Below are 25,687 nucleotides of genomic sequence, written 5' to 3'. Positions count from 1 at the left end.
AAATTTTCGCTTAAAGCAAATACTAGATATCGATATAAATAAATATCTTTACCGCATGAAATAGGTACAGGTATGTAAAGAATATTCAAATGTTTACATCTATGATGTAATATTTGAAGCATTTTATTGAATAACTCTCTCTAGGTAAATATATACAATGTGATGATGACACGCTAGACATTGTAATCACACATTGTAATAGAGCATTGTTCGTCCTATCATAAGTTCTATGAAAAGAAATTTTATCATTGTATTCCAGCATGTCCTTGATGGCTTATTATAATCCTAATATTTTCATAAATAGTCATTTACATTATGATCAATATATATAAATGTATATATCTATAATTCAAAGAGCAATCAAAAGCAAATTGCTACTTAACACTTATGTAGGTGTGCGATAAAGTGGATTTAACTGGGATAATCACTTATTAAAATCAATATTTAGGTGTTTATTTAAATCTTTATGGTCTACCAGCAGTGTTTTTGTACACATAAGCAGTAACAGTAAGTAAAAAACTATACACGTTTCAAATTATATGTATAGCAGTGATTCATGTGGTATAACGGTGTTTGATATGGGATAATGTCGAAACATACGTTTTATAACGAATTGGCATGTGCTGCATGGGTAGTTTAAAGAACTAATTCCAAATACATAACATGGTGTTGAAATATAAGATTTGAGTGAGCACTTTTGATTTTTTACTAATGTTTTGATAAAGAAAGTAAGTTTTATCATTTTGTCCACGTAAATCGAAAATTATTGTTCACAAAAGATTTTAGATAAAGTGAAAGTTTAAGTATTATTTCAAATGTATGAATACAATAAATATTGATCAGCATAAGTTGTCAAACATTTGAGAAAAGCTAAATCAAACAACCTACAATGCACTACCTTTAAATCTTTTGCCTCAGTTTTTACCAAATTATCAACTACAATTTTGAACCCGCACCGTAAAGTACACAGTAGCATTGGTGTTGACAGACGAACGACTGTGAACTAACGTAATCAAACTATGCCGATCAAAACGTGTACTTTAATAACAATAAAGATCAATAATAACAATGTTCTTCAGTACCTACAAGGATTATCTGATGTTGATAGTAATGTTCAGTAAGATGTACAGCACTGACTTGATTGAGAACAATTGCCCCACGTCTTCTTTGTTCAGCTGTCTTTGTGTGATGACAAGTTATGATCCAACACTTTATTTAACACAAACAGTATACAAATGTAAAGTACAAAGTATACTGTGGATTTAAGGTAAAGCAACGTAAATACAATTGTGTTATTTAGAGATATGTATTTCAATTCGATGTGGAATCTCACGTACCTCATCACAACATATAAAATATTTGATATTGTTTAATTTCGAATAAATAGAATACCTCTAATAGACAAGCAGACAGGTGGTATATACAAATATGTACATACGCTACAAAACTCCTTTGCTTTCTGTTTTGATGATACAATTTTTTAATCAATCATTTTATATTTTCAACTTTTAAGTAAATAGTATTTTATCTCAGTTTAATTATGCTATATTATTGCAATTGCAGTCACTTCCAATAGTCATAAAGCTTGATATTAAAACTTAATTATCAATAATTATTCTACGAATCTTTGATAGAGATGAGAGAAGATAATACTCAAACAATCTGTCAGCATGAAATATGAATTTTAGAGAAAGAGAGATGTATATTACATTATACAATAATAAAAGGCGTTCCAGATGTGTAAGTGATGCATATGAATTGCTCTTTACTATCGCTCTAAAGTGAGGAGAAAATAGTGCAAACTCATTCCTGTCAAATGAAACATAATGTTGTTCGGTCCATTATAACGTGCTTAATAGGAAAGTTTTTGTCATTTTACTAATTTCGTATAGAAAAATTCGCCTTATGAGCAATTCAGATAAAAATAATCGGCATATCTTATATACATGTCAATGCAACCTTGAAAAATATCAATGTGTCATTCGATGGAATTTCCATACAATACTTTTAAGGGCGGCAGCTACACAAAAAGTGACACACAACATGCAACTCGTGATTAATAAATAACTAATATTCCCTCATGACAGCATTTACTATCAATATTGATGATGCATCGTTTTTCTATTTGTTATAATCATCCATCACTCATGATGACAATTTATTATTTATAACAAGCTTTATTGCATTTTTGCCAGTGAAATATAGAAATTTATTAGACTAATAAAACTTATATTTTCACTGCAGTGATGAGCAGTGAAAAAGAAAAAGATTGTCAGTAAAATCATAATTTTGTAGTGAAAATATATTTGGCATAAAATATAAGTTTCCATTTTTTTACCACTCAGAGCGGGCCCTTTGGATTCACTCGTTGGAAACTTGCGTTTTCAGGGAAGCGGAGATAAATAGACATGTTTTAGATTTGTGTATTTCTGACAAAACACTCACTTGACGTTAGCTTTTCATGCACAGATTCTTCGATAACAGCATAAACGCTTACATTGCGTTGATCAGTCCTTTCAAAATGGCGCCGTCAAGTTGAGGTGGAGTAACGTCACAAAGAGATGACGTCATTACAGATTCCCGCAATTTTTGACACTAGTAATTTTTCGATGTTTTTAATTTTGTTTTTGAGTATATGCAATGCAATAAAAAGAAAATTGAATGGTTTCCCATTAAATATAACATATATTTCACTCGTATGAAATATATGTTATATTAAACGGGAAACCATTCAATATCCTCTATTTATCATCGAGTTATCTACATTGTAACTCATGGCATTTGTATATATGCATTGATAATTACCGGCTTCGGTTTGTAATTTTCATATAAAAGAATTAAAAAATATTCCTTTACTTATAGAATTAAGTTTCATTTATTGATGTTGATCTAAGGAATTAAGTACGATAAACACTGATGGAATTCCTAAAGTTTCATTTTTTTTCTTTTTTATTTATGAAACACAATTTCATCTCAGATTTATTCCAGGATATGTTATGCTATGTAAATCTAACAAAACTTACGCATTCATTCAGATGTATCACCGTCTAAGGGTACATATACAAGAATTTTGACACAGGGATGTGCTCGACTCTTGTACTTTAAAACACAATTACATTCAATTTGAACATCGTAGAAGTTATCGTGTTTATTGCAGATAAGCTTAAGTGTATTGTGATGTATGTACTATTACTTATCAACAGAGTTCTATCTATACAACTTTGTTAAACAATGGTACACTATACACACGAACGTCTTCGTTCTACAAAATAAATACATAGATTTCATTCTAACGGAACATTGTGACGATTTGACTTTTTGTCTTCTCATATGAATTGGTATTATATAGTGCGTGGTGGTGTGAAACAGTCAGGGCTTGTTAAGTACATTACATATTCACACCGAAAAAGATAAAGATACCAGTACATGTATATTCAATATACTTACTGTAATCCTACAAACCTCACACATTTCCTTTGTATAAAATATAAATGTTCACTAAAACTACCAAAGAAAAATATTCTTATGATCTCTGCACTAAAACTCGATATCCCCCCCTCCCTTTTCATGTCTGCTTTTTCATGGTTACGAATATCGTATTAATACGAATATCATAAGATATCCGAAGCGACACTTCTAAAGAGTTGCAAAGCAGATGTGTCAACTGTCCGTATCGAGTAGTGCAATTTCGAATTTTCATTATGAGAAATGAATTATTAAACTCGAATTTAGGTTAATGATCATTATAATGCAAATAGTTTTTTTCGTTATTATTACTTTTGTGAAAAGTCTTTTCGTTCTGAAAAATGTATATCTTTGAGACTTTAAATAGGAGTTTCTGCTTCATTAATGAAACTACTAAAAAACGTACATTGTCAAACGTCGATAGGAGGGCGGTTTAATCTCATATGCCTCATACCTCGCTAGATTTGTATGTGGTAGAACCAGCGGTTTATAGTAAATATATCAAACACCATCTCATGGCCTGAATTTGAATCACTTAACACATGCCTTATACGTCATACGGGTAAATGATATCTCTCCGGTGGCGTGTGTCCTCGGTCCAGGTGCTCTGTGGTTTGGTATTCATTCGTCCGCAGTGATTCTACTACCCCATACAGACACGAGGAGCTGGTATATAAATGAATGACAATCCCAGTCTGATCAGTTCTCGCCTAGACATCACAGAATACGAATCAGATAGTTTTCAAACAGTCAGGATATTATCATGGAATCTGCACAGACAGCCTTTAACATCGCCACTACCGACAGAATCACCAGCGCTCTTGCAACACTCAGAAGCGAAATGGTAATTATTTTTTTTCATATATTCATGAAATAAAAGTATTTTATTTGTAGTTGCATCATTAAAATGTTTCTAATTCTTTGTCTTCAGCATAAAATAATGACTGATGTCTACAGCAAAATATTTGTTTGAAATGTTAACAGGGGATGGGGAGTAAATATAGTCAAGTTGTATATTAAGCATGCGATTATGGACGAGAGATCGTGATCAGAATGTACTCAATTATCATTTCAATATTTTATCAATTGAAGCTTGACCTGAGACAACAAGATGTCCAGTTGATGAAGCAGCTTATGAACATTAACAACAACATCCAAACACTGACCAAACGGCACAAGAATTCTGAAAAACCTCTCAGGAAGAAACTGGCTCTGGTCAACGGGCGCATGAGTTTTGTGAATATTGATGAGTCCATCTCCAAACGAAAGAATCAGTTTAGCATATCTAGACACCTCAGTGGATCCTTCTCCAGCATTGAAGGTAATTTGTGTAACTGTTTATTAAGAGTTATATCAATTTACTTAAAATATTATCATCTAGAATGACATATCTACTCCATAAACGCATCAATCAAATTAACTTATAAATATGTGACAAAATTGAATACATGTTGATTGATTATTTCTTGATCAAATACAAATACACTATGGTATCAATAATTATTTTTGCTATTGTTAATTTTGCAGGATCATCAAGCTCAACAGAGGATTTGAGTTCGCTGGACTCCGACAGTGATGACAGTTTGTTTGGAAATACGCATAACCATTGATAATGGCTCTTATCAAAGATTGGACCCACAACACCAATGCTCGAAAATGGAACAACGTGTAACACTGAACTTATTTGTTCCCAAAATGTATAGATGTGTCTACCGGAATGAACAGGATGAAGTCAAATTATTCAACACAGACATCTTCTGTGAAGCTTCCTGCGATATACAATCTACACAATGAACAATTCGCAGTTCATCTTGTAACAAAAGATGCTATGTAAATTATGATTGTCCAAAAACTGCCTGGTGAGGACAACATTTTGCCGAACTCTGCCAAAAGTTTACTTGTGTTCCATGGTGAATATATGTGCATGAATGCGCTCTCAGAGAAAATGACATTATATTATCATATTCATTTAGTTGATACCAAGTTGAAGACAAGTGTTGGCGTTAGCAAACACGGTACATGAGGGTAGCGAAACAGGGAATGTACGTTTTGACATTCGATTTCACATTGTTGACGCTAAAGATGATACATAGTGTATGAATACATTAACTATTGTGAATCTGACATATGTGGTAAAACACATGGGAATGGTTAAGTATATTAATGTATACATATTGGACTTTTTATATGTACTTGTTATAGACAACAGTCCTCGCGACTGAAAGAATATTGTTACTTGTTATATTTGTTACGAAGATAATAAAAGATACTGAAAAATGTATATTTTCCTTTTCTGATATATGAAATAGAGCTAACAATGACTTTTTAAAACTAGTTTGGATCAGAATGGACTTTCCTTTCTCCTTGACCACACACTGTAAATCCTGAGGAAGTATTCGTCCTCGTAACCTTTATTCACTAAGTAGCCATTTACACTTATAGTAAATCATTTAAGTGTAAATTAACCAATAGAAAATTCAACTAGACATGCATACACATGTCTGCTTCTAATTTGGTTTAAATTCTAAGGGCAAAATTGAATTAAGGGTTTGACTTAAACATCTGCATCTAATAAGACAATTTGACTAAGTAAGAAACAAGCTGAATGGCAATTGTGCTAATGAGACTGCAGAGAAACGTTAAATATTGCCTTGATAATTCACGGTAAAATATATCCATGCTCTCATAAATATAATCAAAATTTGACTGTTATCTGATACAATATGAAATGACAATATGAAATTACGATATATATACATGTATCTACATGCACATTTGCATAATGTTCATCTCAATTATAAATACTATTCCAATCCATATATGATTGATATCTGATAATAATCTAATATTTATACGATATACATCCATGGACTTAGTATCCACACTAAGCCTTAATGATGATTTTAATACACAGTATATTAAACGCATAGTAGCTACGATATTTCTTCATCAAAACATTGTCTGTTTTAACATAACTTTATAATATTTAATGAAAAAACGTATAAAACTTTCTTTTGTCCTGCATACCACGCGATAATTATGAGATTTGTATGGTTAAAATCGGAAGGTAATTATAATAATATGTTGGTGGAAAACAACTATTACTATCTTATTAATTACGATTATAACAGTGAAAAAAACACAAATGTTCACTTAATTGATTTGGTTCGTATCCATGATATATATTTTTTTTTCACGTGAATAACGCATGGCTTTAAAATGAAAACATTAGTTTGGCTGTAATGCAAAGCATCGCATAACAAAATAGTCATAAGAGCAAAGGGACATTTCGTATTGTAATGTATACTATCACTGTGATAGATTATATTGGCATTATTTAGCAACTTGTCTCCATAATGAAAGTCATCATTGTTCAAACTATAGTAACAAAAGATTACCGTCACTGGAGTTGAACAGTAGCAATATAACAATAGCAATCAAATTTGTCCTGAGTTAACTCTTCTGCCGCTCGATATGTTTACAGATGGTCGGTGTTCAGAGTTATTCGGAAAGTCTTTGGGTGTCCTGATAAAAGACACGATATGGTAAATATGCTGTCAATGGGCAATCAGGAGATACGCATTGACTTTTTGTAATGTATTGCATATAAAGTAGTTTTCGATCAATATGATATCATTCGACTAATAGAAGTGTGAATAAAATGTATTCGCATTGAATTAAGTAGTATATCTTGGTGACTAAGGTTAACAAAACTTTAAAACAATCCAAATTTCTGATTAACGATATCAAGTGTTGTGCAAATTATCAATGGCATTACGGACTATGAGTACTGTTCTTACATCAGAACAATAGATCACGAGTATATCGTACATGTACTTTAAACACAAAGAAATGATATCTTTTCTGCGTTTTTTTTTACAACACGATGTGTACTTCGTATTTGATGTTGATCTCTACGTCTTTTGACGGAGACAGGTTGGCTTTGCTAAAACAATGCGGAATCATTTGACGTCAACATAATCAGTCTCACGACGAAGCCTGATGACATTATCTTATTTGACACTTTGTGTGGACTATCAATCATCTCTCGCCACCCCATATGTAAAGTACACCTGGAATATTTCGAGATTAACCGAACAACGTAATGCTAGGTGTGCTTCTGGTATTTTATGAGTCCGTGAAGTTACCTGTAGCTTTTCACCGGTGTTATTGATTTACTTATTACAGAAAAATATATTGTATGTTTCAAAAATTGTATATTCATATATATATTTATTTCCAAGTTTTGCATTTTAAGTAATTATTTCCTTGTTGAAATACAGCGTACAAACATATTCTTTCAACGAAGCTGATTGATTATCAATGATTGGTCATTAATGGAATCAACTGTCAAATGCCGCAGTATATTTCAAGTATCTGAATTGACTAAATGCATTTTGTGAAAAGATTATTTGCTTTCTTGGCGGCTTTGGTAAAGGCATACGATATTTTGACGAAATTTAATTAGGTCATTTCATTGTTTTATATCAATAGCTGACCACCCCTTATAAGGAATTACACCATTTGATGATGAAGAGACTTGTTGCTTGTGAATCGATTACAGAAAAAAATATAATCACTTTTCGTCCCCATGCAATCGGGCTAATTAAAACGCACATTATATATTTCATTTTAATGGATTTTTGTATGTGTACAATTAAGGGCACACAATGATTCATTGTTAAATACACGCTTACGAAAGTGGAGGTAGCTTTTTAATCATAGATATGTCAAATTGTAAAAAAAATAGTCGGTGTATTTGGTGCAAACAATTCAATGAAACTCTCCCCTGCTGCGGTAAGCTGTCAGTCATACAGTTTTCATATGTATTACACCATTGCATGCTAACAATGACGATCATTATGCGTAGTCAGCTGTATATTATAGAAGGACATTGTGATTGATGAGTTTATATTACGCAATACGTATGTTCTGAAATAATGTTACTGTAGTACATATTTGATTTATTTTACTTTCTGAAAAGAATTGGGTTCGACAATGCTTTTTATTACAAATAATGACATCTTTACAGGAAGATCACTGACATTTTCCCGACAGGCTGCTAACTGCTGCTATTATTAATTTGGAACTAATCAACTAACAAATAGACAAAGTATTAAAACGCTTGCTGACATTTCCGGTGTTGAGTTTGGTTAAATAAAACATGCATTTCAGATTTCGGTCATGTAGTTCTTTACAACAAAGAAAACATATTTTGGAAAGTTTCGTTTTGTTCCTCTATCATAATGATCACACTGGTTACCAAATAATACAATGGACGTTTTGATTATGATTTCCGTTATTATCAATATCATGTAAATGCAAATTCTGAATTGAATTACTCCAAAATATTAAAGAATGACGTTTATAGGTTCTATTTTGAAAGTACTCTTAACATCTTAATCTTGCTTGCAGGAAAGCATGTGGTCGGTTTTGTATCTCTTTATTTAGAAAGGACATGGTAAACAAGACTATTTCATATAATTACGAAGAAAAGTAAATTTTGTTCTATTCCTCTTTAAGATGTTCTTGCTATGTAGTCCAATTAAATACAATATATTATAAAAAAATACTTCAGGTGTCGCAATATCGATCTACAGTTTCCCAGAGACTATTAAAAATGTACCTTCTTTCCCATGTATAGACTGGTGAGATAATCCTGTAATAGCAATATGTATTGTTATAAACAAAACAGGGTTTGTATGAGGTATCAACAGTGTCAATATTTACATTTGTGCATATGCTAATTTGCAAACCGCCATTAGAATACACAAAAAGTGACACATATTAATTCTCGGTTATGTAAATGTCTCGTTTGCGGATGAATTAACGATTGTATTGTACAATTGAATCAACACCTACACACACACAAAATAATTATAACCAGTGCAGGATGTGGTCAGATTTGTTTAGATATAAATGGAAATATCAACCTAATTAGGCAACAACGTCAATTAGGTTGTACAAATCATTTTTTACTATCACCATAGGCCCCGGAAAGACAAAACAACCGTATAATGCAGCTAATTTATTTCAACTTAATTGTACATTTGTATCTTACTCTCAACATGTACTGAAAATGTGCTAATATTACTAATATTGTTTGTCTTTTGTAGATAGAATATGTCTATTCTTAGCATTACTGTTGTTGCTTTATTTTGTTTGTTGTAGGAAATATTAGTTTTGTAACAGGGGGTACTAGTCTTTCTGATGAATGATATCAATAAAACAATCATGCAAGTTATTTCAAAATTTTGAGTGAGAGGTTGATATCAAAATAAAACTATATTTCAGAATCTTAGCGATATTATAATGCTTGTTAACTCTTATCTCGTGGGAAATGTATAAGCTATGTATTGCTATAAGGAACTGATATGTGCGTCATACAAAGAAGATGTGATTTGCGATAATTGGTTTTTAGCTCGAATCAGAAAGCGTTTGATTAGATTTCGAGGATTGACAGTGCCCACGGTAACACGTGTGGCTCATCCTTTACTTTTATCGGAAGGTAATAGACAGTTTTGTACATTCACATGTATAATATATTCATATATGCTGTACAACGTTCGTCATGAAACACGAACCATAGAGTTGTGTTTCATATCAACAGTAAAACATAAAAAAATCATTGCAATTTGGGGATTTTTATTCAAAGAAAATTTTAAAATGTCTCTTATCTCGTGACATATCAATTTGATTTAAATAAGCTACATATATTATTTGAGGGTTTATTTTTTATATTAATAACACGGTATTGAAAAATAAATTGAATGGCTGGTTGGTTTTAGTTTTATGTCCTATGGACACGCTAGTTGAGATATGAACAAGCCACAAAATGTTTATATGTTGTAATAAATGTCTGTTGTAATTGATAGGTAGAACGAACACTGTTCCTCTTTTTGTGTATAGTTATAATTTAGCTCATCCTATCTAGAAAAGTTAATTTATTTGATGGCTTCTGAAGAATAATGTGCAATAACGCACAATAAAATTAAATAATGCTTCATATTTCAAACCTGTTTTAATATGATAAAAAGGCATAAAACACCATGATAAATGAAAGGAACGCATTTTGACAGATATGCAATGTTGGATACTTTAAACCTGTTTCAATATGATATGATGGAATAAAAACCTTAATGAAACAATGGGAAATGCTACACTCCTTGGATGTTCCATTAGTTTTCCTAACAGCGTCAGTCTGATAACTGGATTAGCCTGCAGCGCATGTCCACACCGACCTGACCCCTATAGCTCTGATACTGATCTTGATTCTTACTTTAAATTGTTGACTTTAAACCAATACATATCGCCTTGGCCCCGGGTTAATGTGTATTCAGTGTATCAGCAGATGACCTCAACTGTCACTTTTATATATTTACATTTCAATTAGATAACTGGAAGTGTTCTCGCCTCAAGAGCTCTTTGTAGAGATTTCTTCATTTTCTCACCAGGTGAACCGTTATACGTCCGGGATTGCGGTTTTGTCGTGTGCCCTATTCCCTAGTACGTAACTACACAATATAGCACTTGAGTGGGTTATTTGTATGTTTCATGAAAGATAATATTGTTGATGTCACAAATATAACAAAGACTAGACAGAAAATACGACCGAGAAGGGGTCGTCAAGTACATCACAAATAGCCTGTTCTATCGTAAGAAAAACTGTTATATTGCATCGACTACGTCTACCGAGTATATCAATATACAGAGTTTAACAAGCCACTTAAAATATTGACAGATATATCAATTATATAATATTATGTCAAACAGCTTTGGCAATACAGCAAATAAAAGTAACATGAGCAATCGATCATTGATATGCATACTCAGTATGAATATATACATGCATTATATTCATTAAGTCACATTAATCACATCTGCCAGTCCACTTTTTCTATCCCTGTTTCCGTATCGCCATGAGATATTAACCAAGCTAATCGTTTTTAATGTCTCCAATGAACGCTTTATATCTAACTTGTTTCCGTCTCCAATAATTCTAATTGGCCTAATAAAGTGAAAATATATCTTAATATTTCCGTTTACTTCATTACGTAGAAAGTGTTTCATAGTCAACTTTTCAGTTAAAAATCTGTCTTGGGTTGTGTTATCATTTTCTAATGTAAACAGTGTATATTTACAAACAATAATAATATCATTTTGCAAAGCTACTTCGAAATGTAGCCTTTTGAAATTCCGTAGTCACCGAAAGTTTTATCGCAGAAGAAGGCCAGTGAGACATGTTGATTTTGTACACATTCAATAATTAAACTTATAGTTTAGTGCTATGCTTTTTGTTTCTAAATCATGTGGACTTGAACAAGACTATGATCACGCCATCCCTGTTTTCGTCTGTACTAGACGCATACCCGACAACGTGCGAGGTCGTCTGGTCATCACCCGAGGTGTAGGGAAAACCCAGCTAGATAATACACTGTTGATACCGAGGGCATCACGTATCTACACGCCCTCTAGTCAGAAAGGGAACATCAACGCGCATTTATACACCAAACTGATAGCAACCGGAAGTTCACTCACTAATCCAAATGTTTGCTTATTAGCCATCGAAACACCGGGGGAAGTTAGTCTGTACTTAAACAAGGCTATATTTCTGAAGTAAATTGATATGGTAAAAGTCGTCCATAGAAACGGTTGAACGCTGAAGAAATTGAAGTCTTGTTTTTGTTTTTCTAATTTTTATTTTGGAAAGTCGTGTCTTGCAATATCGATAGAAGCATTTAAAACATAATAGATAAACAGTGCTTTCTTTCCTCAAATTCTATCTAACAGATACGCTAGTTAAATATAAACTCCTCGTAGTTTAAAAGCATACTTAGCTACAATGAGTCACATCAGGGATAATAATTTGTGGGTTTTAAAACAAATTACGACTTTTTTATGTATTTATGGTGTATATTTGTCCTGTTATATTTGGAGTTCGAGTGACATTTTCCTGACCTGTCTTAAGAGCTCAGCATTACATAACAGAAATTCTACAATACAAACAAGACATATCGACAAAGGTGTATCTTGCAATACCCATCCATACCAAATAGAATCACTATCTATTTCAACACTTTTACTAATATACATTTGTCGATCACTGATTAATGTTTATTCATGCATGCGTACATAACTCGTTTTAAAACATCAGCTTCGGTGATATTATATTGGAAATCTTTATTTTTGATGATTGAGTCGATTGTTTAAACAACCCCAAGGAAAGAACTTCATCAAATATAGCTCGCCTGTAATTTGCAAACAGGAATCGGCGATCAAATCCGATATTATTATTTTAACGTATCTATTATAAAAACTGAAATCGTGACTTTTATGTCAAGATTCGTCTGCACCACTTCAGGAATCGATAAAGAGTTGATATGGCAGTACCGTTTAAATATAACACGAGTCAGTGTAGAAGTCGTACTAAGTGTTTGCCTACTCCCCAGCAGCGGGATCGTCCCGCCAGGAAGCCACACCAGTACAACAGAATACATATCCCCTAGACGGTCAAACAGTAGGATAATGCATGTCTAACTTTACACTGCCAGTATATTACATGTACCTGCTGAGTATTGTATTTCTACCTACTTGGAACAAACGACATGTCAAGTTGGTATGTTTCTTGTTAGTTTTATACCTTGAAAAATGTACAACAGACATACATGCAAAGAGTATATAAATATGATTTAAGTAACGGGTTGATCATATCCAAAATAATAAATAAGAATATACTTCTTGATAAACCAACCGCATATGGTTATCTAATGTAATAAGATATGTATCTCTGATACGAAAATACATACATTTAACTGATGTAATAAGTTCTAGAGCCAATATTAACCTCTCAACTGATTATATATGTTCCAAAGACAATATTAACGATTAGTTTAATCTATTGAAGTTATTCATCAAAATAATGTTATTCTTCCTAATATAAAATACTGAACATTTTCGGATAAATTCAAAACGCAATATTACTGGACCAGTCTCGCCGTAGTGACCAGGAACAGGTGTCAGTGTATCAAATTCGATATACCCATATTTAATAAATATATGATAAACCGCAAAATGGTATTGCTTTATAATATGGTTTTAATTAAATACATGAATGTTATAAAATCATGTTCATGTGCTTGGGTGATAAAATGATTTTTTTTAAGTTCTTGACGTTGTTTTACAATTTTCAACATGACCATATGCCACTTTTTGCAAACAGATATCCATAATAAAATCATGACAGGTAAATGCATGTAATTTATCGTTATGAAATTAATAACACGGGCTGGTATTTTAAACACATAAGAGCTTAAAATAATTTACCTAAACGATTTCAAATGGGTGCTATTGTGACACCAGTAAAATTGTTTTTCTATATAAGTTCATTAATTATCTGTATAGAGGAATGCTCTATAAAACATGGTCAGAAGAACACGTGAGCTGTACACGTCTGTAGGAGGACCATTAGTCAGTGAAATATTATACTACCAGTAGGTCGGCCGAACGCCAATTTAGTATTTTGATACTCGTTGACACAGGAATGATGTGACTATATTTGTAGTTAATTAAGGCCTAATTAGACCTAATTAGGAACACTAGAAAATCAGCATAGTTTTATATGTCAAGGTTATACCGCTAGGGTAGAGACGATATGAGATAGAAAGTCTGGGGCTAATAAAACCAAGACTTACTAGAAGCAAGGAATATTAATTTTCCCATGTACTTGTGAAAACAAAAGGTCGACATTGAAATTAAAAATCAAAAAACAAAAAGTGCAATATTCTGACCATTACCAAAGACAACCAAACATGCATTCGATAAAACACAAAATTTGAATGCGGGGACAGGGAAGTTTGTTGATTGTAATCGGAAATTCCAGTGGCATAAGTTGGCAAAATGTTCTGTTACTGGACAAAATATAAATGCATCAACATTCCAAACATAGATGCTAAGGTTGTTATCCGTGTATATCTTCACATAGGGATTTACCACATTAAAAGTACAAGTTCGTTAAGATAACATATCAACGCAGCATTGTTTTTCCTGCCTTCAGTATCACTCGATGTCAACAACAAGGCACCTGTTTGATGTATAGGAAATCTTTGTGTGACAACTTACAAACAAAGACATAACATTTTTAATAGAAATTACAAGCCGGAGCTTTAGAATTTTGGTTTAAATGAGTTAACTCCGTCACCTTCATCTTCAACATCCTGAAGAAAATGATTCATCATAAAGACATACTCTTTTCATGGAGATTTCCTATCATTAGGAAAACATAGAAAATATTACCTACTCCTTTAGTCAAAATTAATCCCAACCTTATGTGTAAATATATCTTTAGGATAATGCTGAAAAAAAAATCTCTTCATATCCCTTGCACTACACGTCTACTGCAATGGATAAGTTGTCATCCCATAATTATTACACTGAAGAAAATTAAAATACAATAGTAGAATCCATACACTTGTGTAAAGTAATACACCAATTTTACCAAATGTCATTACAGAAACATTATTTTCGATATATGTTCAATGCCTATATGCGAGTACTGTAGTTGCTCAACATCAGTTTAAATGTGTAGATTAGTGTTAACATTTATGACATTTGAATTAAGTATTTATTTTCGTTATATTGCGAATGCTATAAAATATATCAACATTAAATTGTGGTACATAGCTTTTTTTTATTACTTAAGATTCTTAACTCCATTTATTTCAATGCAATTAGTATCGCATTCATTTGTAGCGTGCAGTTCAGATAGCTATTATTTCTGACACAACAGGTAGTTAAACATTCCTTTTTATTAACATCTTAAAACCCTAGGTAAAAGTGGCGTGATGTTGTTAGTCTTATCTCCAGCCAATGATCTTAGCGGTTGACAGTTGACAGTATGACTTCTAAGCCTATAAAGTGGTTGGGTATTACTAAGAATCCTTGACCTTTTAAGATGGATTCCGTTCATTGTATTTGAAATGGTGTATTTAGTTAAAATCCTTAATGATATCAATGGTTGATACTCATGTCAAACACACTCAGATAGCAATTTGAGTGACACATAATAGGACCCCCAATGGGAAAAAAGGAATTGGCTATAAATACAATAGTTGAGTTCTTACAGTCACCAGGTTATATATATACATGTATTTGAAACAATAAGATGTAAAATGATAACTATGGCCACCAGGTTCGTTTTACGCGAAGGGGTGTAACATTGCAATAATAATCGTTTAATATACTTCATTGATGATTGTGTAAAATATATGGAAATAAAGATTTAAAACAGAAGATATAGATCACCACTACAAAGTATCCATTTGTTACCTGATGGAGTTATATATCTTACACCAACGAGGTATGAGGGGGGGGGGGGGGGGGGGGGGGGGGGACTATGCCATGCAGGAGGGGACCAATGGAATATGATGAATACCGTATCACATCTAATCTTAATGCTAAAACACACCTCCCGCACAATTACCTGACACAGACTTTACCTGTTACAGGTGTAACGGATCCCACTCCGATGGTACATATTTTCTACACCAGGTGTTTTGTAAAGAAATGTGTACTCAACCGACAAATTTATACACACACAATGGCGTTAAGGAAGCCATTCATGGTAATAGCGTATAAATAGGAGTGAAAACACCAGTTAGACTAGCTATTTTTGAGACAGCTACCTGTATACTTGGACAAGACGTTATATACTTTGGATTGCTATCAATCTACAATGGCATCTGTTATGATATCAGCATCCGGCACAGACAGAATCAATGACGCATTAGCAACTCTTAAAAGGGAAATGGTAAGTTTTAGAATCCTTGGTTACAGATATTTTAATTTATATCATCTTTTGAATATCTTAGATGCGGTGAAACAATATTTTCTTATGAAATTCATATCTATTTGAAATATATATGTATATATTAATATATTTCATTTTTACAACATAGATGGACTTGCGACAACAGGATGTGCACCTGATGAAGCAGCTAATTGGTATAAATGACACGATACAGAAACTATCTAAACAAAGACCTGGGTCATATGGTCCACTTAGGAAGAAATTCGCAATAGTAAACGGTCGACGAACATTTGTTAACAACAACGAATCAATTCCTGAAGAGCCGCCTCTTGTTCGCCAACAAAGTGTACCAAACTACTGTAATATGAACAGGAGCCAAAGTGGATCTCTCTCCAGCATTGAAGGTAAATTGTAAAACACTACTTTTATCATGATTTCAGTTTAAAATAAAGATTACATACTCGTGTTATTTCTTTATATTAATCAAATATCATATAGTAATGTAGCTTTGAAATAAAATACGAAGTTTCCTACTTCTCCATTACAATACAGATAATGTATAAAAACATATTTCACTCCAAAATACTCAATCATAAATTATTCTTCTCATTCCAGACACATCCAGTTCTATGGAAGATCTCAGCACTGCTGATTCAGATAGTGATGACAGCTTATTTGGGTCTGAGCAAAACCTCAGCGAATCGTTCTCGTCAACCACCTCCCGATCACGGTCAGTAGCGAACACCTCTGCTCACGTTACTAAGGAGTCTGACCTGGAGTACTGTTCATACGAGCAAATCCTTAGAAGGAATATCAAGCTGTGGAAGTTCTCTCGGACTCAGCATTAATATACTAGTCTATTTATTATTCTTATTTCGCAAACAATCAAACGGTCATTCAGCATGTTTTGTGCTTCTATATGTGTTCAGACGTCTCAAAATGGACAAGCAGTAAAATTTGCTATGTGAAGAAGTAGGAGTATCCAATCTCCAGTGATGAATTTTCGATATTTGTCAACTTTTTGACAAGTTGCATTGTACAAAGGCTTGAGAATGGGAAAGAGACATTTCACATCGGGTGCTATATCTACTGAACAAAAGACAATGACGCCAGAGTTTGGAAACCTTAAACCTGTTTTACATAAGGTGAAAAGAACCTGTAGGAATTGAATAATGACCAAATACATTTGTCTTTCATGAACTTATTGAATATTTGCTCAGTCTGCCTAAACTGTTATTGTGTTCTTCTATAAATTGCTATATGCTGCGCTTGAAAAAGTATGATAGAGAGTGTAAATGTAAATGAAATTGAATATCTGTGTGTATGTGTTTCTTTGTTAGGTGTGATTCTAACGACAAGACATGGTCAGTTCATGTCTTTGATAAATGTTCCACAGGCTTTACTGTATTAGTTTTTTACAAATCTAAATTATGTAGACTTTCGACCAATTAGTGGTCGATAAACTAGGTACGAATGTGTAAGTAAGCGTATGAACTACCTGACTATTATTATACATAAAATGTTCAACATGTGCATATATTCTTAAACTGAAAATAAAAACGAAACTAAAAAAAAACTGTTGTTGTCTTCGTTCAAATCACTGTTCTGTATTTATATAAGCCCGCGAAGTTACATGTAAGACTGTTTCTAACGACTCAATGGAGATAAAAGGGTTTTAAATCAATTATCATGATATTACGGATAGATAGCACGCCAACTAAATTAATCGAAAAACTAAGTTAAGAAAGGATTAAAGAATTACAAATTAATTAAAGAAACACCTGGCAATTTAGCGGTATATATGAACAATGTTCTATACACTTAAGACGATTTGTAATGTATTCTTCTGATGGCATGGGAAACTTCTGCTACAACAATGTATGTGGAATCCACCAGGGCAACATACCCACTAGTGATTTAGCCTGCAGCTTGACATATAATCATAACGGCAATACTTAACTGACACCTTCCTAGAATGATTAGTAAGCTTAATATTATTTTGAAATAAATTAACATAAACATTTTCTCATTTATAACTATTATCGTGTATTATATACGTCTAATTGATTTATGATAAATTATGCTAGGAATCTACGTCACAATGTTGAAGCAATTATAGCAAATGATATATAGACTAAGTGTATCAATATAGAAGATGATAAGAATTCTTGTAAAGCTGACAAAGCTTGTTGTAAATGGCTACTTTAGAATTATAGCTTCACTTCACTAATAATCTACCGTACATACATTGGTGGTGTGGTACTCGAGTAATCGCCTATTATACAACGATAAAAGTGGTGAGAATATACTTAACTACCCAGGTACATGGGTCCAGTTTGTTGAAACAATGACCAGTCGCAAAAAGATTTAAATCACGTCGTCTGAATCAGTCTGAGAATTTTTACATACTTACCAGGTACATTATATGAGTCAACATTTACATCGTAGGCGTGGGTATATAAAAGACTTAGCGTTATATCATTCTTACATTGTAACATACATATTTATGGGTGTTTACCTGTAAATATCCACAATAATTTGATTCATGTGGTAAGAAAGGACATGTACATGAAATAATATTTGTAAAACCTAAACAGAAGGCATGGTCAGATGTCAGACTGATTAGCCATAGAAACTGACATTTTACGGAGTAAATTGAACGGAATTGTTTCATTTCAAAAGGAAAATGAATCCTTTGTGAAAATCGCATAGTCTTTGAGTAAGAATAAATATGTGTGAAAATACACAAGGGTACAACTGGTTTATTGTACGATTGTGAGTGTGACGCATTCCATATTCTTTGTACACATTTGTTATTATCCTGACAAGTAATCTATTCAATACCACTTGACACTTTAATAGACCAGGCAAAAGAGTAAGACATTTAAATTTCATACATGTAATCCGTAAATATAACAAATGACTAATGCACCAACGTCTTTACCACCGGCAAAGTTTATAACAAAGAACAACACATAACTCCATCATACATTCCCCTTATATCCGTCATAATCTACATTGTACAATTTGTCATAATTAAAGCGATTGAAATATTTAACAGTGAACTTAATTATCTATTAATCAAAGAAAGCTTTTAACGATAATACCTTCCAATGCTCAATGCATTTCTTTTGATATTTTCTTGCTAGCATTTATACACACCTCCCATGTTAGGGCAAATGTGTTTTTCCTTACGTCACGGTTGCGTGTTTGACGCTGTAGATATGCCACCCGGAGTTTTGAATAATTAATTACTATGCATTAACACGGAATAAACGAAGCCACACACCAAGCATAATGTATATATATATATTAATTGATATTTCCACAGCTGATGCCAAGTAAATAATTAGCCTCATAAGTATAGTATTGTAGTTACATTGACCAAAAAATTCTGCACAAATATATTGAATATATGAATTTATCCTAGTTAGACTAATTATTCTTTTATTACATTTTTGTTTGTACATTCATCGGTATGTTGTGTTTTAATGCATTGTCAAGTAAAATGAAGGACTCATGAAATACAAGTACATGTATTTCAACAGGCGGTAAATATTTTCAACATGGATGCTGCATTAGCCTGCTGAATGTTCAACATTTCGTTTTCAGTAATAGTTGTTCATGTAGTTTATATTAATGTCAAAAATGAAAGGATTAAGCCGCAAAAGATTCATAGGCGAACACGTGTTTCTTACAAAAATGCAGGTGAAGCATGTACTGGGTTCGGTGGTATGGATAACACATAGTTAGCAAAGTTATTAATAATGAACTGTTAATCAAAAGTTCAACGTATGGTATAAATAAGTTAGATATGAGAATAGCATAATGTTGTCGTCTGACGTAAATCCAATCTGAATTAAGATATACTCATTAAACTAATTTGCAATGAATTAAGACGGAAACAGTTTATCGAATATATCGATAATGATTGATACAAGTGCATACAAATCTGACGTGTTTGATATTGATTGCATATGCTGGATCCTTATGGCATGCATTTAATTACTTTTTCACATTAAAGTTGTCATGCTTGAAGTGATGATAACAAAGTGTTTGCTAAATAGGTGAGAAAAGATAAATCAAAGTAAGGTAAATTGATATGCAATATGATTTCACAAATGCTGTGTACAATATATCACTTTTTGTAATAATTAAAGTTACCATGCATTTCTGTGTTTTTGGTACAATCCTTCAAAACGTTTCATTGTAGTATGGTATTCAAACACTTATTTATGATATATATCTACACCTAAAGATGTAAACAAGATTTTCAACAGTTTCCATTGAAACAGGCGAATAAAATTAACAATGAATTTGTCAGCTGAATATGTATTGTGTATTATATGTAGTGATTCGAGTTTTATTTACAGCTGCTACTGCACATGTATTATACGTAGACAAAAAGAGCATTTTACACAAATTGTGTTTGAGTTTTTAATTCCATGCGCAAACAGAGCTTCACAGCATTGAGGTGGATTAGGCCAGTGGTTTTTAAACGAACACTAATGTTTGTTAATTATTTCTTATCACAATGCAGGGAAGGCAAAAATAAAAGCACGACATAATTCAAGTTTCTGATTTATTTATATATATATAATGATTTATTTTTGATTTGAAAGATAGAAAGAAAAGTCTTACTTTTGGAGGGTGGTAATGGCGTAAAGTATGTAACTTTTTTTTAAAGATTAAACAACTGTTTATTCTTATTTCTCCACAGAACATAATTACTCTTTTTCGGCGATGTAACATCTATTTGTCATGGTTTAATACATATGAATAATGACACGGTTCAGAATATACACAGATACTTAAGGTGTTTTGAAAATCCAGTTATTAAAAATTATAGAGTTTATAGTTTTGGGTCTTTTGTACGTATAACTTTCCATCCAGATTTTGATATTTCTTTTTATCTGTTTTGAGTTCAGTCGCCTCCTTCGGCCCTATACTAAACAGCAGCATGAAGCAGTTAAATTCAGTTAAGCTTTACTGGATCTAACTCTCAATTTATTTTGAAAGGTGTTGATCTCCTGTGTCTTTTGTACAATATTTAAATTCAGTATCAGTACATCACTTCCATTTTGTTCGTGCATGTCTCATCTCGGGACTCTTTTTCGCTTATAATACTTTTAATAATAATGATAAGAATGTTCTAGTTAACATATATATATATATATATATATATATAGCTAGCAATCAGTCACTCCTGGTCAGTCCACTCTGAATAAATACGAAGTTCGAGACGTTGACTCTATCTATGGCATTTGAAATATACTTTATACTTTATACATTTGTTATCTCATTGTGCTCAACTTACAATACGCCCTGATCAAACTAGATATATAAGTGAGCTTGTAGTAGATGGCCATATGTTAAAGTGTAACCCTACCCAGACAGGGCAGATATAGTGTAACCCAATACTGGCTCAATCCATACACAGGGCAGGGTAGGTAACTCTATCTCTCTTTGAGGAAAGAACTCTTTCAATTAAGAAAAGTAAAAATGTAAAGATAGCAAAAATCAGTAAATAATTCTGAGATTGTTAAGCAATGAAATAAAGAATGGTATTCGTATTTAATGAATCTATTTGTTGAATATATAATGCAATTAACGGTTTTTAGTAGATTAATTATGTACATGAAATGATGTTCAAATATACTGGAATTATAAATCTATCGATGATCAGGCTGCCAAAATCTACATTGTTCTATTTTTTTCCTTTTTCGTTTTTAATTTCAAATCAGATACCAAAGAATCAAAATGACCAAAAAGTGAAGTACTTTTATAAACATAAACGAAAAAAATCCAACAGACAAATGATACGTCAATTCAAATTTCCACACGATTTGGACGTTAATCTGTATGCTGATATTTATAGTTGATTTTGGAACATTATTTATATTCACGATAAATTTGTAGTTTTTGATATGGTGGTGATATTTTGGAATTATATTTCGCGATGTGTCCTAAACAGTTTTCTAAATTCCAATATTTCGTTGTAATGTATGTAGGGACTTACCACACGAATAACATATATCATAACGGCTTTACAACTATTCGAAGATTAACAAATACAATATTCTTGAATTTATAAAATATTCCATTGCCTGTAGAGTAAACTTACTAGGGATCAATCGCAAACAAACATATCTGATGTGATGAATCTAATTTTAAATGTGCTGTCTCATTTGTAAATCATTATGTATTACTTTGTCACCTTATTGACATGAAGGACAAATGTCTACATATTATATTACCATTGCTATACTGACGTTTATAAATCGCTATGTAATACACCTGTATATTTTATATCCCCTACCATCGCTACACAGGTGGTACATCATAATACAAATTCTGCGGTGTAAATGAGGTGAAAAGGTGTCGATCTTCTGTATTGCCATCAAGGAGATTAGATATGATGTTTTTTAATTGATCTGTTTGTGTTGGAAACTCATGAAGTCAACGTTGAAATTCGACCAGAGTTATATGGCACCTAATATGGACATCCTATATAGACCTTGTACCTCCTGCATTTTTACAATATATAAGGACGTAATTCTATCTCATTATGACGTCAGATACCCTGCATGTACATCGCTCGAACGGTTAATATACACAAAGGATGGATCAGTGTTAGAGCATTACAACAGAAATATGTAATATATGTTTCTGATTACAATAAATCAAGAAATGAAATACTATAATTTATTGAGTACACGCATTTTGTATCAATATATACATATTTTATTTGTGTGATTTAAATCACTTACAGTCAATGATAAAAAGTATAAAAAAAAAACCAAAATGATATGTAAATCCATTCAATTTTAATTGTTCCGAATAGACAGAACAAAATGAAAACATGCCACCACATTAAACCTAACATATGACGAATATTATACATTGATTTAACAACATGAATTAACTGCTATTAACGAAAAACCTAGAGATAGTCATCTGTTACTATGTTAACATACTGAGGAAGGGAGGGTTAGATGTAACCCTATATTGGCCTCGTACTTAGACAGGGCATGGCAGGTAATACTATACCCGTTTGACGCCTGAGGTTTGGATCAGGTGGATGCACACGATAAATGCCGTATAGACAATTATCTAAATTGAGACATTTTAGTACGTAAATAGAATGAGTCGCTATGAAAATCCAGGTGTTATTTTATTTATAGCGTACTCCGGATATATGTTTGTAGAAAAAAATGCGCGGTGTGTTTTAATGAACGCATGCCTAAAACATTTCGAATTGCTTAATTTCGAAATGCCGGTTCCCGAACTTATTTGTATATTCCGTTAATTTGTTTTTTGTCAACCTAATCTGAGCATAAATCCACTTTTTATTTTAAATAGATATACTTTGTGAGCTACAGTGTTGTCCAGGCAAGGGCAATAGTCTCGCTACAAAACGTACCCGTTATACAATGCACTTGTAATGGAGATTTAAGATTGATTGGTTTGATCGTCATCATTATTTTTATTTAGCATAACAATAATGTCTACAAATAATGAAGACTTTGAATGGCCATGTTAATGTGTCCCCCCATTGTTAGACAATCTCAGGAAACATTTTCAATGAAATCAATATAGGCAAAAGAGAGACCAAAAGAAGTATACACCTAATAATAAAAAAAATAATAAAGTGTACATTTACGTACATGCTGGTTAGTTTATAACATCTGCCTCGAAATAATATAAAATGCTCTACATTATATGAACAATATTTATATACAACTGTATTTATTTCGTATGTACATAAGGTTGAACCGTGCCTACACAAGTACAAGTTTTAGACGTTTTTCTCGGTGCAAATTAAGTTCAGTGTTTAGCAGTAAGACAACATTTCTTATCTGAATTTGAGATTGATTTGCTTGTCACAGCTTATATTTTATCTATTTTCATTAAGAGTCCAAGAAGACCACATTAGCTGAAGCTGAAGGACGTGAGAAGCTCTGATATCTAATTCAAGAACATATAAATTCATATCTCGTTGGTTTTCCGGATAATTAATTATTGAGTGGTCTATCAGATGTGAGCCATCTGATTATGATAAATTGTCTGTTTATATCTGTCAGTTTGTCAAATAATTGACAGAGAGACAAATATCATTGTTATCAAGGGTGTATATACAAAATAAAACGCTGAGTAATACATCTGTATCTCTAATCAAACTGTAACAAACGGAACAAAACAAAGTCGGTGTTACTGAAGTGAAACGGTATTGATAAAGTAGGTTTTTGTCTATCAGATTAAATTCCGACACAGTTAATACATAAGTATCGATATTAGATGTATCAACTTTTGAAACTTAGTCCAGGTTTAGATGGATACGTTATGTGGGTCAGATATACATCCATCATTGTAACAGTGTGTAGGAATGTAAATCTACCTTGTCATGACGTTTACTACAATAGTTGTACTGTCATAACCACTTAACTCACCACAAACATATTTTATATTGTTTCCTTTTCCCTAATAGTTCCTCTATTATGATTAAATTGCTTCAATATCATTAACGCATGTTCAACTATTTTGCTGTATCATACAGAAGTTGAACAATACATGTTTAGCTTTTTACAATGCATCACAATGGGGACTAACCCTACACACCATATACCCGATCTGTTTAAAATTCATTCACTCCTCATTAAGATAGTTAATTTTAGCGTCTTCATATAAGCTGTGTTTGAAAAAACAAGCACACAAAATACTGGATTTCAGCCCATCCTTCAGAAATCACGGATGCCACATCTTACTTTTAATTTTTATCAGTTAGGGCAGCAATCTTTACAATCAACATCGATAACACATACATTGTTGCTATGTGTCATATTTGATACAAGCAATGAAAAATAAAGACGTGTCTTTAGGAAATAAAATCAAAGATAGATATAAAAACATCGTTCGCATTATGCTACCAAAACAATGACCAATTCCAAGCAGTGAAACTAGATAATACCAAACGGTATATGTTGTTTATAGACACAATCAGACAGGACGGGTATTGAAATCATATATTGCTCCAAATTCAATTATTCTATTTCCTTTGATCTAATTACCAATTAGTTAAAGGCAAATATAATACAAAAAGGGGAGGGTTGCGACACAGTATACAGAGAGTTAGATGCATGCACTTAGCATTTTTCAATATCTTCAGCGATAAAGTTTTGAATGATAAATGTAATCAAGCCATCATCATCATCATCAAAACATAACGAACACAAATATTAACACAATACAAGATTACAAAAGGAGCGATATCAGCATAGACAACACCCTGACATGACTGCGAATTAAACTTATATCAGTATTTGTAATCCATCATTACAGTAACATTGTTTTCTGTTTATTTGCATTCGTTATGTATTTTCCTGATTTCTTTTTTTCTCTAACTTCTTAACTTTTGAT

The 25,687-nt window shown here is 32.4% G+C and overlaps 2 protein-coding genes across 2 annotated transcripts; both read left to right on the top strand.

Annotated features, from left to right (window-relative positions):
- Positions 1-4,078: 4,078 nt before the first annotated feature.
- On the top strand, positions 4,079-5,746 carry LOC117327536. The gene is made up of 3 exons (XM_033884586.1): positions 4,079-4,309; positions 4,558-4,786; positions 4,993-5,746. The coding sequence occupies exons 1-3, from the start codon at positions 4,229-4,231 to the stop codon at positions 5,073-5,075; spliced, it is 393 nt and encodes a 130-aa protein (XP_033740477.1). The 5' UTR covers positions 4,079-4,228; the 3' UTR covers positions 5,076-5,746.
- Positions 5,747-16,084: 10,338 nt separating this feature from the next.
- Positions 16,085-17,861, top strand: LOC117327535. Its single transcript, XM_033884585.1, has 3 exons — positions 16,085-16,270; positions 16,419-16,674; positions 16,886-17,861. Exons 1-3 carry the CDS (start codon positions 16,196-16,198, stop codon positions 17,116-17,118), a joined length of 564 nt encoding a protein of 187 aa, XP_033740476.1. The 5' UTR covers positions 16,085-16,195; the 3' UTR covers positions 17,119-17,861.
- The last annotated feature ends 7,826 nt before the right edge of the window (positions 17,862-25,687 follow it).

Source organism: Pecten maximus, chromosome 5 (assembly GCF_902652985.1).
Source record: "Pecten maximus chromosome 5, xPecMax1.1, whole genome shotgun sequence".
NCBI lineage: Eukaryota > Metazoa > Mollusca > Bivalvia > Pectinida > Pectinidae > Pecten > Pecten maximus.
This window is presented reverse-complemented; position numbering and strand designations above follow the sequence as displayed.

Coding starts and splice junctions, on each gene's coding strand:
- LOC117327536 (XM_033884586.1), top strand. CDS start 4,229: ATGGAATCTGCACAGACAGCCTTTAACATCGCCACTACCGACAGAATC. Junction 4,310..4,557: donor CAACACTCAGAAGCGAAATG/GTAATTATTTTT, acceptor TATCAATTGAAG/CTTGACCTGAGACAACAAGA. Junction 4,787..4,992: donor ATCCTTCTCCAGCATTGAAG/GTAATTTGTGTA, acceptor TTAATTTTGCAG/GATCATCAAGCTCAACAGAG.
- LOC117327535 (XM_033884585.1), top strand. CDS start 16,196: ATGGCATCTGTTATGATATCAGCATCCGGCACAGACAGAATCAATGAC. Junction 16,271..16,418: donor CAACTCTTAAAAGGGAAATG/GTAAGTTTTAGA, acceptor TTTACAACATAG/ATGGACTTGCGACAACAGGA. Junction 16,675..16,885: donor ATCTCTCTCCAGCATTGAAG/GTAAATTGTAAA, acceptor TTCTCATTCCAG/ACACATCCAGTTCTATGGAA.